General features: G+C 45.4%; 1 protein-coding gene across 2 annotated transcripts in view; it reads left to right on the forward strand.

Annotated features, from left to right (window-relative positions):
* The window catches only part of LOC106746935 (dystrophin), a 156,483-nt gene that overhangs the window by 91,421 nt on the left and 46,241 nt on the right, over positions 1–18,821 (forward strand). Inside the window, exon 1 of one of the 2 annotated variants that reach the window (XM_014624102.1) lies at positions 1,419–2,942. The exons of the other annotated variant lie outside the window; for it this stretch is intronic. Within the exon in view, the coding sequence (XP_014479588.1) occupies positions 2,748–2,942 (195 nt within the window). The 5' untranslated portion in view covers positions 1,419–2,747. Of the gene's footprint in view, positions 1–1,418; positions 2,943–18,821 lie in introns of those variants that run through there. 2 annotated transcript variants of the gene reach the window in all.

An 18,821-nucleotide genomic window follows, 5' to 3' on the forward strand; every position in this document is an offset into this window, starting at 1 on the left:
TGCTACGTTCAAGTAAATATTTGCTAAAGGATATTAGAGTAATTTGTTTAATTATGTTATTTTGAGTTAAGTAAATATTACTTGAGTGTAGCACACTGAAAGAAAAAAGTAATGCTACATTCAAGTAATATTTATTCAATACAAGGAAAATAAATATTCCGATATTCCTTAGCAAATACTTGAAAGTATGCAGTAAAAAATTTGGTGTTAAAAACGGTCCACTGTCATTTTTGGATCACCTTTAACGAGGTGAATATGTTAAAAAGGAATATATTAACAAGATGATTATATATTAATATGATTATATATTTTATGATTATATATTAATTTGACATATATATATATATATACGTTTTAATATATTTCTCCGCAAAATAACAAAAATGTTAGCGGATAATTTCTAACACATAATTTTATACTCCGTAGTACTTTTTTCATTCAGTTTTTAATGAAGTACCTACATTTTTTTTTACTCACTGGATTCGTGACGTCAACTATTAAGATCATTTGCCGAGATATCAAAAGTAACATAAAACAAGCACGACCCTCGCAGAAAATGTTTTGGGATCTAATTGGAATTCAATCCGATTTGACAAAATAATTATGAACTTTAGTTGGGAAATCTTCACAGATACTGGTTAGAAACGTCATGTTTCAAACGTACGATTCTAAATGGAATACAGAAACAAATCGTATTTAGTCACCCCCAGCGTTTTCCTACAAACTTTTCTTCTTGTCCATTTTATGCTACAATTGAGCGAAACTCGCAAAACACTTTAAACATTTACACTTTGCACATACACATACACACACCACGCCCATACTATTAAGCATAATAACACGAAAAATATAACCTCGTGAATCCTCCTAATCTGATATCCGGTCTGATATCAAACTGTCACTCGATTCCGGCAATAGAGTTCCGATAACAGGGTTCTGGGAACAGACTCGGATGACAGTCACACGCGACGCGGGCCGCAACGCGCGGGCAATCAGCGTCGCGGGAAAGAGGCTCCATCCCAAATTTAAGATAAAATTAGGATTCCCAATTGGTATCACAATGAGATAACATATTTCGGGACGACTTCGGCCGTTTCTAAATCGGATTTACGCTGTGTATAAAAAATGTAGGCAAATTTGTACGCGGGGAAACTGATTGTCGGACGCATTCTCCCTCCGGTCGAAAGTGTCGGTGGAGGCTGAGTTTCACAAAAAATTCCCGGACGAGATGCGCTTTCGGTTCGGGCAACTTTTTACTCGACCCCCTCCCCCCGTCTCGCTCTGGTCGCGCGGCCGGCAGGGCTTATCTAGCGTCTCGGTGTTGGTTGACACCGCGTTGGTATTGCCACACGGCCGCGTTATACGTGCTCTTTCGTTACTGCGGCTCAGTTCGCTCTCGCGCCTCGGCAGCGCGTAGGCTTCGCTCCCGGTGCTGCGCGCTCGCCGCCATGCCCTGACATTTTCCTCTCCGGCGGGCCGCCCAAAAGCACCACTGCTACTGACGATTGCGGCAGTCCGCGGGATTCCGCCGGTGCACCGTCGTTCGGCGCGAAACATGTGAGAGACATTCCGGAGTGTCGGTGGCCGCGGCGGGACGCGCGCGCGGACGCTTCTCGGTGAACGCGAAGAATGCGAAGTGCGATAACGGCGCGAGGAACGAGTGCTACCTGTGACGTGTTCCGGAGGGAGTGGGGGAGTCGTCGTGGTGTGTTCGTGCGGGCCTAATTTCAATTAATGATCTCCGTGCTTCCATCCGATTGAGTCGCCGTGACGAAAGGAAGGCTCGAGTGCGGAAGATAGCGCGAAGAAAGTGAGAGAGAGAGAAAGAAGACGACGTTACGACGAGGAGGAAAGGGGAAGAGAGAGGGGTAGAAGGACGACGCGCGACACACCGCGCCGGTGGATGCAATTTACGAGCACGGAGAATGCCAGCACCTGCAGCACGCGGTGAAATATCGACAGCCCTTCTCGTCGCGCGCGATATAATAAGAAGAGACGTCGGGAACGGCGAGAGGAGCTGCCCGCGAAGAGATGTTAATGGAGCCGGCTCTCTCGCGCTGGCGCGTCGTCGCTCCGAAATGCATTCTTTCGAGAGATCTCGCTGCAGTGCTCGGGAGACCGCGCGCCGACGCGGTTGATAAGCTTCATCTCGTACGCGCGAAGTACGATCGTCAATCAAGCGGGCTGTTCATCCTTAACGCGCGTCTCGGCTATAGTTATAATTAAACTCTCGGCCGAGGTTGCGCGCGCGACGCCGCGTTGGAGAGAGAGAGAGAGAGTGCGTCGAGGCCGAGGAAACCCGCCGCCTGGCCGCGCCGTCACGATAGTGAAAGTTAACCAAAAGTAAATCAGCTGTGATAAGTTACGTAATCGAATTATCTATGATAAACCTATCGCGCGGACACAACCGCGTGTAACATATATAACTATTTATCGGCGCGGAAGAAAGGGAAAGAGAGGGAGAAGGACGATCCCGGGTCGAGCAAGTCGATCCGTGAGAAGGAGACGCGGAAGGAGGATCTCCGAACCGATTTCACGGCGCAACGGAAAAGTCGCGTGCAGCGCGGGATCCCCGCGTTAAATTTCGCGGCCCGGGAGAGTCGCGATAACACTGCGGCTTCCGGCGGGAAAAAGAAAGACTTCGTCGGACGCGCGCCGAGCGAGTTAACGATAAGCTTCCCGACGAGGCTCGTCGGGAGGGGACGGAGGGGGGAAAAAAAACGAAAAACGTAGTGATCCGGGGGAAAATGGAGCTGGTGAAAAGCGGCGCTATCGAGATGCTGTCTCGCCGGAGTGTAGCGATAAAGGATTACAGTGCCGAGAACGGCGAGGATGGGGACGAGGAGCGATGCGACGAGAGCGATCGGACGTCCCTCAAGATCGACCTCTCGATGGCGGAGCAGTTCTACTATGAGGTTATCTCGTCGTTCGAACAGGAGGAGGTAGATAGCCCGACACGCCTCTATTAATTCATTACGCTTCCCGCCTTGCTCATCTCTCGCTCTCTTTTTCTCCTTATCTCTTTCTCTCTCTCTCTCTCTCTCTCTCTCTTTAACGGGATATCTAAGCGCCAAATTATTTATTTATTTTTTTGTAGTAGCGCCAATATTGTATAACACTTTTATACCTAAGGGGGCCTCCCCAGAGTCTAATTAAACTCTACTCTACTCTACTCTATCTTTCTTTCTCTCTCTAGTTCTCATTCGGTTTCACAATCGCGCCGCCGGCCTGAGAATAAATAAAACGGTCGGCGAGCAGGAAAAATTCGCGAAGAGGCGCGCGGCTGACGCATTATTTTCAAATCCAACTCGGTGCGCGCACCGAGAAAGGGGTGGAATCGTTGGGAAATCTCGCCGAGCGCGAGATCAATGTTGTTGAATTTTTAAAGCCGCGACATCCGGTTGTCTCCCTAACGACCGCAGCGTTTTTTGCATGTGCTCGATACACGAGTCATCGGTCAGTATCGCGAACACGGAGGTCGTGACGACGGTAGGAGCCGTGTGATCAAAGCAGTTGGTCCGTAAATTTATTTTCTTCGGAATTTCCTTTCGAATTTTAACGACATATTAACGAACGATTTGCACATATGTGAAATTGGAGGAAGATCGACCATCCGGAGATATCTGAAGTCAAAGTTAGCGCTACTTGCATCACGGATACGAAAACTGCTTCCGATATCATCGTTTTTAATTCTAGCGATGAAACTATTCTTATATATACTCTTATGTATACATATGTATACTTACACACGGGACAGTCCCAGTCGACGCATTATTTGTCTATTTATCTATTTATTTATTTATAAAAAGAACCCTCATTTAGAAAAAAAGATGCGTAGAAATCGAAATTACAATTGCAACATTGAATTATGTGATGCAATTTTGACACAATCAACGTAGGAAAAGGAGCATCGTGAAATTGCTCGGTTAACAATATAACACTGGTATTACTAATCGCTTAACCCTTTCAAGGCGGTTTTTTTTCCAGGATATATAAAAATATTCTTTTGGAAATTTTAGTCATTAGATATGTTAATATTCATTTTTATGTATAAAACAATGCCGACGAGAGTCAACATCGTTGTTAAACATGAATTTACATTAGAAAACTGAATGGCAAATACTATATTTTACCGCAAAAAAGACGCTCAGTCCTGAATTTAACCTTAATGGCACATATATGTATCAGGGGTCTCGAAGGGGTTAGAAATTACTAATTCTGAAGAGATGGGATCACACGTTTGTAATTATATTATACATCGGAGCGCGAGAAAACGATTGTTTCTCCACGAGTTCTTGCACAAACATTATACAGATTTGCTGAACGTTCTCTCGCGCTCTAGTGTGTGTTTCGACAAAGTTATACAGCACAAGTATCATGTTGCGAAACATTTAGCACAGATTTGTCGAGTCCCTTCGTGTTGTATTAACTTTTTCAGCGTCAGCCAAGAACCTTCGGAGAAGAAATATGACAGACGAGCACGTGCCTCGAACGTCTCTCGCGCCCTGTCGATTCGTCGTCGAACGCGAATTAAAGCGTCGCTTTAATCTCGCCGTTGCGGCAAACGTTTTAATAGTTTACGAGTGCGACGCCTCCTCTTATGGCGGGCGCACAGCCTCCGTGATAAGCTCGGACGGACCAGAGGGTTTTGGCAACGTTACAGAACGCCGTTTATTTTAGCTCGAGTCGGTACTTTATGCATATTTGTACGCGGCCCGGCTGTCTCGGGCGAAATGGAACTCGCAGTCACGCGTTGCGCGCGACGACGACGACGCCGATTGTGCGACCGTCCGATTCTACGCGACTATCAATTTTCCGCATCAAGTCGCCGGGCGTCTTCATCCGTCCACTTCTCTCCTATCTTCTCATCTCGTGCTTTCCGCATCTCCTCTTTGACCTACGATAACAATCCCCGAAACGATGTTAACGACCGCGCTTACTTTTCTTTCTTTTTCGTCGCATCTTCGCCTGCAGATTTCGTGAGTCCGCTTCGTAACGTCCTCCCGGCGCATAAATCGCATGCCTTTACATATACACGGAAAAATGCTCAGTTCCTGAATTCAACAACTGAGTGGGCAGCAGGAAATTCGATGATATGAAATGAAAGGTCGATGATAAGAAACGATAGGCGATTTCTTCGTTCGTCCGTTCGTGATTCGAACGTTCGCCTGAGAATCTCGAAACGTACCTCGAAACGCGAACGTGCTGCATCCATACGCTGAGAACCCACTTAGTTCTATCAAATCAACTAAATTCTTCTTTGGCTATGGGCGAGCAAATTTCTCGGTTGTAAGAAGCAAGGTTAAGTCCTCCGAACCTTTGGTTCGGTTCTTTGCGACTTCGGAAACTTCGGAGAATCGAACCTTCGGGTTGAGACAAGCAAACTTTGGTTGTTACCAACAAATTCGTTCGGCCATAGTGAAACAAGAATTCAATTGATTCAATCAAATGGGTTCTCAGTGTGGGTCTGCACGGATGCAACGTGTCTACGATTTCCAGCCTTGAATTAGAAAGTGGGAGCACTGAGTGCGGTTGTAACCGATCGTCGGTGTGAACGGTGACTCCGCGATTAATCGATTCGCGAGAGAGCGATGACTTGGAATGACTTAGAGAATGCCGATGCCCGTGGGCAAACCGAGTTTTAGCTGCTCGAAACGAGGAATCGATCATCGGGTGATCGAGTGGTCCCCGTCCGACTCGCGACAGCCTGCTGCTTTCCGATTCGCTCACGCGTACCTCTGCCGTGCGATCCGCTGGTCTTCTCTTTTCGACGAACGCGATTTCGCGATGTGTCGCGCGACACGTCGTGATTCACCGGCCGACGAACCGGTTGAAGGCTCCCAGCGCGTGGAACCCGACGGTTCCCGAATCTTCGCTGAGATTCTCAGGCGAACGTCCGAATCTCGAACAGATGAGGAGAAATGATAGTGCGAATGGGAATGATCCGTACGAACATTTAGCCGTGTTAAAACCCAGTTGAGGTAATTGAGAGCGCAATTGACTGAAGAGTAACCTCCTACAGGGATCTTTCTGTTGCTACAACTAAAGTTTCGTCTGGTCTACGCGCAGTGGAAAATTCAATTCTCAAAGCTCAACATTCGAAGCTCCTGTAATATCACAATTATGGATCGTCGTTATGTCGACCAATATTTCTTTATAACTTCTTATAAATTGCTTCTTATAATTTTTTTCTCTATAATTTCTTTGTAATGCGACAAACTGGCGGATTGAGGTCATACATATATGACACAGCAGTCGTCAAAGTGTTATCAGGGTGTTAATCAGGGATCCGGACCGAAATCGAAAACCGTGTGGAAACCGATATTTTTGTCGGACCGGCACCGTACAGAAATTTTATAAAGTCTACAGAACCGGAACTGAAATCGGAACCGTTACATTTTTTTTTTTTGGTTTGCTTCTGGTTTGATTTTTTTTTCGATTTACTATTTCGGTTCTTATTCTGTGATTTTAAACAATTGTTTTTTTTTTCGTTTCATAATAAAATTCTAGTTGTCATCTAGTTGTCAAAAAACAGAACATTGATTAGTTATCGCGACAAATAGAAAATAAATTCCAAACATACGATATTGAACAGGAGAGGATTGATAGAAGAAGTAATATATTACAATCTTTGGGTAAATAGAAAAACAATCATCCTGAATTCTACAAATTACTCTGACGGAACATGTTTATTCTGAGAAAGTCTGGAAAATATCGAGATATTATCTGAATATTCTTAGAATCTACATAATTTACATCTTCCGTTAAATAGGGGTTATAAATAACGAGGATAATATTATATATCCTAGAAAGTTAAGGGCAGAAGATAGAAATAGTGAAAAAATGCTATCTACGTCGAAGAAGTGATATTATTATTTTTTATAATATATTATTGTACAAACTATATATATATATATATATATATATATATATGTGTGTAAAATTTAATTATATATAATTAATTATTATGATTATATATTATATATATAATATATATACAATTTAAGTCAATAAAAATTTCAGTAAGGAAGTAAGTTTACAGAACCGGAACCGGAAGGAACCATAATTTAAACGGTTTACCGGTATTTTCATTGTCCGAAAAACCGAAACCGGAAGCTTTACTAAATATTTTAGCGAACCGGACTTTTCATTCGGTCCGGGTTCCTGGTTATAATCTTTCCCATTCCGAGTTCTCGCGCAACCCTCTCACACGACCGTCTGAAATATTGATATACGTCCAGATACGTTAAAAGCGCGTTGGAAAAAGAGAAAATCTCGCCGAGGATAAGCTCGGGTCCGAGTGTGCAAGCACACATCCCGCGATTATCGCTCTCGAAACCGTCCTTTCCCCCTTCTCTTTTTTCCTCACACGCACCTGCAATCTCGCAAGTCACTGCTTCTGATCACCGCGTGATCTGCATCGCTCGGCGGGACGAGCGTGGCGCGTTTCGCGAGAGGCGGACGCTCGCGCAGGCCGGCGAAGAGCTTAGATCCCAAGGCGAACCAGTTGCCCTGATAAAACGACGTAATAAATAATGCTAGCCGTAACGCGAGCGCCGCGAGGATCATCGTCTTAAATGTAAGGCGCGTTCGCTCTCGCGCGGCACGCCCACTAAATTGTCAATCGGCGTAGCATCAGCCGGAGCGCAGCCGAGACCGCGGCTGTAAAGCACGCTCGTTATTCGACCTATTAAATTATTTACCGTTCCCGCTCGGTCGGATGTACGAAACGCTCCCTTTATCCTTCCGTCCGTCGTGCAACCGGTCGCGACGGCCGCGCGACTGCAATGACGGACGGACGGACGAGATCGGCGCGAGTGCGTGGGACTTTAAATTAACGATATTGAGCCGGTCTCGTTGCCTGCACCCCCCCCCCCCAACTTCCTCTCCGCGAATTTGNCACTTGTACTTCCGCTCGATCGTCACGCTTTCCCCGAAGCTCTCGCCTCGCTTTGCTCTCATTCGTCCTTTGATCTCGCTCGCGTTGTTACGCGCGCAAAATACCGTCGAGTCGTTTATAACTCGAAGGCTATTGACCCTCGAATGCTAAGGTTGGGGTCGGATCCGACCCCACGCTCTGTTCCGTTTCATTTTTCATCCGATTAATGTGGGAAATGGATAAGCATAAAGTGAATAATAACATGAATTTTCTTTCTTTGTTTGTCTGTAGACGAAAAAGTACAATAAAGTTTACCGACTGACTTGAAATTATTGCAACGGAATATTTTGAAGAACGTTTCGAAGTTCAGAAAATCCACCTTGCCGCTATCAAATTTATTTCGATTTGGTCGTGGAAATCGGTGTTAAAATCTAAGGTCGGGAATTCTCCCGGAAGTCTCGTTCCCGGGCGGCTGGAGAGTCGCGGAGGACGATATTATCGTATTTTTCCGCGAACGTGGCGAGACTCCGTGAATTTAGATGTACCGGCGCTCTTTTCATTTTCACGATAGTTCCGTGAGTGCGAGAGTGAGCTTAGAATGCCCGCAATGATGTCTACTTGCCATGGAACGCGGCGTCGCGAGAGCCAGGGATTCCTCCCGAGTGTTTCCCCCGCACAAAACGACGAAAACGAATCCCAGACTCGGGAGGTATGAGATCGTTCGTCGTTCTATCGAAATACCGATACTCTGACGCTTTCTATCCCACCACGGTCGGACGCATATTTTTGCATAATTAGCATTCGTGATTTAACAATGTGGTTGAACGAAAGCGGAGGAGGAAAAGGGAAAGAGAAAGACTCGCCGTGACGTCGTTCAGCCTTGACGGAATGCGCTTACTCGACGAATGTGATGAACTCCTCTGTCGGGATCGTCGAAAGTAGAAGAAAAGAAAGTACTCGAAAAGTCACACAGTTGCATTAACACTTTAACCCATGAATGAGCGCGTGATCTTGCGTTGATGTAAGTGATTGTATGGAAGTCAATTTGACTTATATCTTAATTTATTTATATTTTATGCGTGAATAAAATGTTCATTCTTATTTGTAAGTTGTAAGTAATTAAAAATTGAGACATGTTCTAAGTATAAAATAATAATTTTTAAGCTTTAGAAATCCACATTTTTAGAAATATTTTTCGACATATTTGGCCAGCTTAGCTACATAAAATACTTACTTTGCAAATTACACAGTAAATACAGACATTTAAAATGATCAAATAAATTTTAATTATCATTATACTTTAATTTAAAATACATACACACAAAATATATGAATATCACTTAAATAATGTAATTTTGTAAAGCCAATAATAGCTCTGAATATGCATGCATTACATTATATACACGCACACATAACATTATCACATCAGTTTGTTATAAGTACATGTTTGTCTTTTTGTACGTTAATTTTTTACAAAAGATCGTTACAAGAATAACTAAGAATAAAGACAAATATTTTGATTATTTTTTATTCTTCATCACTCGTTTTCTTATTTCTGTGAATAAAATTTCTGAAAATGCCTGAGAGATTACAGCTTTCAGCAAAAGCAAGTCCGTAGTATTTATTATTTATATTAATTACAAATTACAATATAATTTATAAAAGTAACACGTACAGCACGAAACAAAAAAAAAACAGCACAAAGTTACGTATATGATCGCTTGCCTAGCGAGAGATGACTCATCGAATCGACGTCGATTCGACATAATTTCGGTTATTTCAACGTCGATTTGAAATCGATTCGATGTACATTTCTCGCTGCGAGCGGAGGTCAAAGTGACCTAAGGAATAAAACAACTGTTTACAGCCGGGATCGAGCGTTATTGACGCTACTTCACTAAATCCAAGAGTAAGTGGTGGAGGTGCTGAAAGCACCAGTATCGCAAGCAACAACGGAACGGAGAAACATTCGTTTGTCCATGGGCCTAGGTCAGCCCCCGCGCGTCCACTTACGGGTTAAACCCGGAAATGGGAGTATTCCCCGACATATCCGTTCCAGCTGGGTTTTCTTCGGTTTCTCACGCTCGGTAGATAAGAATTCCCAGACCCGGCTGAGAGAAGGAAGAAGTAAGAAGATGTGAGAACGTGTAGGAAGTTCTCGCGCGCGCGCGTAGAACGATAAAGAAACAAACCGAGGAGAAGATATATAAATTTATCCGCGAGCTTGGCGCCTCTTCTGCAACTCGAGTATTCGATCGCAGTCGAAAAACGCGCTAAGTGTACAATAAAAGGCGAAACACTCGACGGTGGGACGTGCCGGTGCGTCAGGAATGCGCGGGTCGATGCAATCGTGCAATCGCGCGCTGCCTTCGGTAAGCATTATCACGCACTCTCCTCGGCCGCCGATGCGCACACAGAGACAGATTGTGCGTCGACAATTTGTGCGTCGGGGCGCACCCATCGAGAGGGGCAGGGGAAAAGGGCGGGGACGGTTGTTGTCGAAGTGACTGCACGAGAACCTTTCACATGTGATTACATGACAAAAGTCACCAAGGCAGGCACGGCAGGCTCCTTTCGCGTGTACGAGACGAACGACTGTCGTGTGCATCGACGCTAATTTCGCGAGAGACGTAATATTGTATCATACGTTGGATTTCAAAACGGTTCGAACACCTTTTCTTCTTTATGCAGTTCGGAATGCAACTGATAGTCCAATGAGAGAATGTATTTTTCGAAAAGAAATGAATTCTTTTAGACTATTATTTGTGTTCCGAAATATGGATAAAACAAGTGCTCAAGCAAGTTTTGAAATGTATTGTACACTGATGGGAATTATAGGTATTGTCGGCATCAATTATTTTCCTTCACGTATTAATCACGAAATAATAATAGCAATGTGCATGTAACATCGTTATCACTGACATTATAGTGACAGAAAAAATAGTTTCCCTACATAGTGAAAAATTTGGTGTTATTCTAACGTGGGGAACATGTTTGAAAAATGCACGGATATAACGTTAAATTAACGCACTTGCCTCGTCCACATACATTAATTCAACATTAAATTTGCATACTTTTTAACACATATTTTTCTTGTACTTGTTTAACACATTACCTATGTTGACGCAAAATTTCACTGGATTATTTTTAACACGGAACTTTTTACCGCCATGACTATAATTCTCTTACTATGGCTTGCAGTTACGGTACTATAGTTGCAAACGCTAAATATTTTCTACCAACGTGCACCGGGTTTCAGAACGATTTAAATATCTTCTTCTATGCGGTTCGGGACAATGGATCAGCGGTCCGAGGAGAAAACTGATTTTCCGAAAACGAGTTCTCTCATCGGGCCATTGTTTGCGTTCCGAAATGTGTAAAACATGTTGAAACCGCGGTTGAAACTCGGCGTGTGCGGGAAAACGCTGGTGGGAAAACGCTTCCGAGGGAACAACGGCTGAGACATTGTTACGCGGGGAAAAAAATGCCGGTTGTATCAATCAGAATATAGGTCGGTGCCGTAATTGGAGTAAATCTTCTTGACTCAATGGCAATATTATTGAAAGCAACGCATCATGCATTGTTCCGATAACTCGAGTGTTAGTTCTGTTGAATCCAGAAGATTTATTCCAATTACGGCGCTCCGGGCCACACACATGCATGTCTCTCTCGGCGCAGCAACGTTTTTCCCCGCGCGTTTACCCGCGCGCGTCTCGCCGAGACCTCGTAATTAGATCCCGCGTCTCGGCCCCGTATTTTATTTGCGTTCATTATTATTATCATCATCATACGCGCGCGTGGCTGCGCGAGACATTCTAATCTCACAGAAGGCGCGTTCGCTATGCGAGGAACTTTCTTATTACGGATAAACATTCTGTTTCACTCGCTGCCGCGAAAACGATGTCCTCGTTTTTCGAATTTACGAGCAGAGATGACTTTACACGCCCGCCCGCCCACGCGGAAATGCGCGCTGCAACGAACGATCCTCCGCGGGACATTCCCCGCGCGAATGCGCGGGGGGAATGCAATTTAACGTCGGCAATCGCCCGCTAGTAATTATAATAATTAGCGCCGTCATCTTTCCGCGGCTGGCCGTTGGCTGGTCGCAGCTGCCGAGGGGGAGCCGCGTCGAAGTTCGGGCAAATCCGTCGTTGCTCTCTCGCGCGGCCTCTCTTCGCGACGCGGGCCCCCGCTCGAACGGTTCATGTAAAATTCATAATCGTGACTTATGCTCTCTTTCCGTTGCGCCGTGGATTTATGACGCCGCTAAATTTAGCGCGGCTTTCATCCGCCTTCGCCCTCGCACAATGCCGAGATCCGGAGGGTATCTATCGAACTCGCGCGCGCCCCGCCATTCTTCTCTCGTCTACGCGAGAACGCGAGCGTGATGTAACGAGCGTCCGCTCTCTTTCTTTTCTCTTCTCTTTTTTATCTTCCTCTCCCCCTCTCGTCTCGTTCTCTTCACAATATCCAATTATTTAACAGCGACGACGGCGCGACTTCAAGCAGCCCGGCACGCATTTCATCGACGCGTCCTCCTCTCCCGTCCGTCTCTCTCTTTCTCTTTCTCTCTCTCCCCCCCTCTTCCTCCCTCTTCAGCGAGACGGCAGCTACGAAAGGCGAAACGGCCGCTCGGCCATCGTCCGGGAGAATAAATTATTCATTGTTTACGAACGAGTCAAGCGGAATAACCGAGTGGGGTAGAGGGTGAGAAATACGACTGCGCGCGGAAGCGGAGGGGTGAAGGTTACCCGTGACTTCTCACCCGGTGGTCGTTAAAACCGGGAGCGGGAATGACGATTGTTGGGAGGCCGATGTCGCGAGCTGCGTCCTCGCGCGGACGGAGGAGCTGCTGCGACGCAGTGTTCCTCGCGGGATCAATGAAACGGTGAATTACACGAATCGGCCGGCTGTTGTAGCTTTTATTTTCACTTAAGCAAGACGAATGGATTAGATGGCAATTGCAGGCGCGATGACCTCCCGCGGTGCAACATTCACAGCACGGAAGTCCGTGCCGTCGGGACGCCTCGAACGATAATCCCCCGGCATTTCCGGCGACGGGTTTTCTTTATTATATTCGCGAACGTCCCAACGTTATTTCGTCACGACTTCTGTCGCGACGTCCGCCGCGAACGGAGCTGCGAATTTTTCTCATGTCGAGTCGCGACCTTGGTTCCGAGTGAGCCCGAGAGTTCTGGGTATTAATAGAGAAGCGGCATTGAATTCGATACAAGGCCTCGCCATCTTCTTCCTACGTGATGCTGAGAGCAAGCGAGGAAGTGGGAATGGGAAAATGAGTTACGAGGTTTCGGCTACGAGAGGTCAACCGTAATAAGCGGTCTAAGTGAGAATATTCTCCCCATGATTTGCAGCGGTTTATTGTAACTCGGCACGTCAAATAGGATTTTTTTCAGTCGTGATATATTAAAATTATAATAAAAACGGTGTATGTCAAGTCAAAGTCAGGAGTAAATTTATACTGTTACAGTTGAGATCTTTTTGAACCTATGCTTTTACCTCGCTATCTTATCTCCCACTGTATTGTACACGAAGAAAAAAACGTTCAATCTTATTACCGTGACAATGAACTGAATGCGTTTTGGTCGAAGGGAACGGAATTTCTGATTCTAAGAACCGGATTCCATTCGTAAGAACTAGAAATCCTGTTCTCAGCGAAGACGCGCGTTTCGTTCGTTTGAGAAATACGAAAAGAATGGAGTGATCGTGTCGGGGTTACGTAACATAACATTTTTCGCCATTACGCTATCGATGATGCTTATCAAGTTCCATCAACGTTTGAGGCCCCTTGACCCGACCGGTCTTTCTCTCCGTGCCGAATTTCAGCTTTTGAGAACCGGAATTCCGACTCGGGAGGTACGCGCACGCAGCGAACGAAGTTCACCTCCGTAATAAGAAAAAGTACCGCGGCGACTGCCGGCAAAGATCGATCGTTCTAGAAATAATACGGAAACGAAGAGCATCGTCTGATTATATGGAGGCGATCAGGAGGAGGCGAGGAACTCTGCCGGAAGTAGCGCGCCGCCGCCTCGCGAGACGCGGCTCGAAGACAGACTGCAGATCTGCAAGGGTAATCGCCCGTCGTGGGACGAGACGAATGTACTCTTAAATTGCCAAACACTCGTCCGATGAGAAATGGAAGCATCGCCCGAGTGTCGTTTAAAGGTGGAGGGGAAGAATTCAGCCGCTTTAATCGATTTTCACCGAAGAACGCCGCCCATAAATCACCCGGAACTCATTTTTCCGAACGCCGCCGCCACCGCCGCCGTCTCGGCTCACGGCGGGTCGCGTTTCGCTCGCAAACAGATGGACGTTCGCAAACAAACCGGCCGTAATATAACATTTGCATATAGATTATAATATACATGACCGATTATGGCATTATCCGTGCGCACATAAATTTCCGCCGATCTTCCATTTCTATGAAAATTGTACCCGCGCGATCGGCGCGACTCCCGCGACCCGGGCATTTTTCTCGTCCCGCGCCAAATATGCGCAAGCCAAGTGGAAATGCGTCTCGTCGGCCTGAATCGAAAGCAAGCAAATGGCATTTTCCAACCCGTTACTGAATCCTTGCTGGCGGATTGTTCGCCGAAATATGGAATCTGTTATGTGGCCATTGCGTGTTAAATATGACAGAGTAGATGGCGTCGTCTATTCTGAAACGTAAAGCTAGCTGCTATACGCCCGTCACGGGCGTTTTTACAATGAGGCGGCGAGTTGAAAGTGAGTGTACGTTACTCCGTGAAAATCTGGAAAAAAAAAGAAGCAAAAGCGAACGTCGCATCACTGCCTGGTAAACCAGTTGTGATATTTCATCCCGTAACTGTAATTTCTTTTGCTTAACCATCGGTTAACTTATTTATCCAGGCATTACTTAGCCACTGGAAGAAGTGAGCGTTGCATCACTTATTAGTGATGTTTGGACACAAATTTATCGCTTCATTGGCCGGACACCCACGAGGTTTCATTTCTACTTGGGAAATGCCCAACGCTCTCCGGAATTCTCCAAGTTCTCTCCTCTCGTCACCTTGCGAGCAGATTTTCAAAATCAATTCCGCAGCTACTGATCAAACTTAATCGTACACACTGGGGCCATTACGGATACCGGTCGGCTTGTGTTTTCATCGCGTTTCTCTTAATATCTTCGACAAAATAAAATATTCAGATGAAAAAGAAACATTTGCGATCCCTTTACATAAATCTATTCTACAATCATTCAAAGTACGTCCACTTTTCACAGACTTTTATTAGCACTTTTACAAACTCTGAGTAAGCGAGAACACAAGTAACCCCAATATGGCGGATTAAGTTGCCGAAAAGATGTGTGGCACGGATTTGGGTTAAAAATAGTCCGCTAGTTGGTCGCAAGTCGTCGGACTAAGGAGCGGAAGCGAAAAGTTCCGCCAATGAGAACGACGGGTAATATGTCGCGGCAAATGAGCAGTGGGATAAAAGGTGGCTGGTGAAGGGCAAGGGAGGGAAGACTGAGATAAAAGGAAGACTGCGAGGGAGGAAGGAAGAGAGGAAGCGATGCGACCTTATAAACTTTAAGAGCCGACGCGATCGCCTTGTTCCGCGACTCCGTCGCATAAAAGTGTCTCCTTTATTACCACGTCGCAATTAATTCCGACCCTAAATGGACGCCGGATGGCGCAGAGCCCGGCAGGGTGTCGTCGGGTTGGCTCGACGAGACGTCACCCGCGAGTCACTCGCCGACGCTTCGCCGCAATTTCCGTCTTTACAGCGCGCCGATAAGCTGTTCGTCTCGCGCGACAATAAAGAAAAACCAGCAGGACAGAGCGGTCGAAATGCGGCGAGAGAGTGGACCCCGACTCTCAGCGAGGTCCTCTCCAGAGATCCCACGGAATCTTTCGACCGGAACCTGTCCCTTTCGCGCGGAATTAAGTAAAAATGAGACGTCGGAGAGGCACAGAAGCCGTCCCGCGTAAATTTCTCATGATTTTCCCGGATGCAGCATAGATTCCGCTCGGGATGCCCGAAGTTTCCTTCAAAATAGATTGTTCCATTATGACACCAACTGGGAAATCCATTCTTATTTCAGACACGGGATGGAGAGTCCTAGATATAAAAAGAAACGGAAAAAGCACAATTGAATTCAATATATCGGAAGTTCGCCATTTTCCCTGCATGGCGATACTCGCGGCAAACGAGTGAGAAAGCGAGAGAAGAAAGATGAGTAAGGAAGGAAGGTTAGGTTGCAAGGGAGTAATCTGAATAATTAGTATAAGTATACTCTCCCCATAATTTATAGCTACTCATTATAATAACCCGGCATATCAGAAGAAGATTTTATCGAAGCGTGATGTACCAAGAGTACAAAATATAACTTTTACCGATGCAGCATTCGCTCATAGTCGTAGTCAGCAAGAAAATGCCGCCTGGGTCATGCGATTCAGACAGCCGATCAAAACTGACTTTCTCCATTGCACTTCTCAATTTATATTTAAGAATCTAATAGGTCAAAGCCTCTTTTCTGCAATGCTGATTGGCTATGCGTTGCGGCTTGTTTCGTGCGACCGCCAGAGCCGAATGATGGGTTGAATATCAGATTAAAAAATTAATAAACATGGTTATATTTTTAATGTCGCCATGCTTAATAGCGCGCACGTGGCGTGCACGTGTATTTGTAAGATGTAAGACTTATATTATGTGTAGCGTTTCGTATATTCGGTTTAATCGTGGTGTAAAACTGAAAGAAAGAAAGGAAAACGTTGAGGACGACTAAATAAGTGAATTTATGTGATATTTTAGACTGATATTTTAGATTTTCGCGGTATTGATAAGTACTTAATTCAGCTCCCGAGTTAACGCTGCGTCCTCTGTGGATTGATTTCCGGCGTTTCGTGAAGATCTCAGATTCCTTTTTTCAGGGTAAGCAATGAAACTGTCGTTCATTAAGGATTTGTTCGTCCCCCACTTAGAATCGTACGTTTGAAACATCACACTTCTGGCCGGAATCTCCGTAGATTTTTTTAAAATCTGTAATTATTTTGGAAAATCGGACTGGATCCCAATTAGATCCCAAGAAATTATCCCCGCGAGGTATTGTTGCGAAGATACGGGAATACGGAGGTGGCGGTCCGACACGAAATTTCTGAAACCGTCTGTATCGCACTGGCTCCTCGCGATAGCGGCCCATTATCAATATCTCCGTGCAATTTGCGGCGTTACGAGCCCGCCCGTCCAAAGTGCTCGGAGACAAATTGAAAGCGTTAAAAACAGCTTTAGCCGGGGTCACGAAAAGTGAGACGGGAAAGTCGCCGGGACGTCTGACGCAATTAGAAGCTTAATTATCCTTAGTATTATTCTGGAAGATGTATTGTATAATTAGTCGTAACAACGTGCTCGCGTTTCATACACTCGTAAAGCCGAGCTCCGGCTGCTCCGCTGAAAAATTGCGAGAGCAAGGGGACATCATGGTGTAGTATCCGAGAAGTTGAACATTTCTCTGCTAATTCCAAAGCCCTCGTTGATGTGTCTCGAATTCGGGATAATCGCCACTTTCAATTAACAATCCAGTCGAGGCCTCAGCAGAATACTTGACTTATCAGTTCGTCAAGACGTTTTACGCCTTTAAGTCTTGGTCTTAATCTTGAGAATAATATTCGTGATTTTGACGCTGAAGTGTAACATTACAGGCTCCTCAGGCCTACATCACGAGGATAAAATTGTAAAAATCCTGACAAATTTTTGGTATTTTCTTTTCGGTCTTTTATCAATTACTAAATTTGTCACGAATTTTTATTTATTATCTTTGTAGACTGGTTGCCGCCGGGAAACCAGTTATCTCAGGCTGGTGATAACACATGGACCTGATTTTTCTAACAGAGGAATATAAGCGAGGTGTAACATCTTCCACGGAACGTGGAAGAAAGAGTACGAAAGAAAACTCACGTAGATCTCGTAGGCCTAACATGTTACTGTCAGGGTTAAATAAATAATAGCAATACGCATGTAACATCATTATCACTGACATTATAGTAATAGAAAAATGGTTTCCCTGCATAGTGAAAAATTTCGTGTTACTTTAACATGGGGAACATGTTAAAAAATGCACCAATATAATGTGTTAAATTAACACATTTACCTCGTCCACATATGTTAATTCAACGTTACATTTGCATACTTTTTAACACACATTTTTTTTGTACTTGTTCAACACATCCCCTATGTTAACACAAAATTTCAATGGATTATTTATAGCACAGAATTTTTTTACATAGCGCACGATTGCGACGGCCCGAAGTCCCAAACTAAAAAGCCATTCTACTTATGATTAATTGCAAATCGTTATGTAATAAAACAAGCAGAGCGAACTAAAAGAAGCGATAATTTAGTCAGAGATTCAGAACGTGGAACATTACATCTTAAAATAACAAGTCAGCCATTCCGCCGAGGCTCTTGATTTAGCTTCGATCCGCTCACAGAACAGCCGAGCGAGTCTCCGCTTCTCGGAGTATCGCTGAGATCAACGGCGTTGCGTCACGCAAAGATCGTATTATGCAAAGTGATAAAGTTTCGTACTATGCGGTGGTGGCGCAAAATCCCGCGAGCGCGTCGACGGCGGTAGAGGGGGGGGGGGGGGCTGTTTATTATTTCGCTGCATGAATTATCGGCGCAATTTTGCCCAAAGCGATAAGGCTCGGTACCGGAGCGTGTCATCGCGGCGGGGGGTGACCGGCGAAATGATCGTTATTTATCGCGGTGACGACGGAGTCTCATCGGACGCGCCCCGATCAATTCGCCGCGGGAGAGAGAATTTTCCCCGACGGCGCGCGTGTCCCGACGAGAGCAAAAGCAAGAGTAAAGACGGAGAGAGAGAGAGAGAGAGAGAAAGAAGAGGAGGAAGGCGGACGTCCGTCTTTATCGCCGCCTCGCGTTCGGAATCGCGACGCCGGCG

Source organism: Dinoponera quadriceps, unplaced genomic scaffold (genome assembly GCF_001313825.1).
Source record: "Dinoponera quadriceps isolate SergipeBrazil2010 unplaced genomic scaffold, ASM131382v1 scaffold192, whole genome shotgun sequence".
Lineage (NCBI taxonomy): Eukaryota > Metazoa > Arthropoda > Insecta > Hymenoptera > Formicidae > Dinoponera > Dinoponera quadriceps.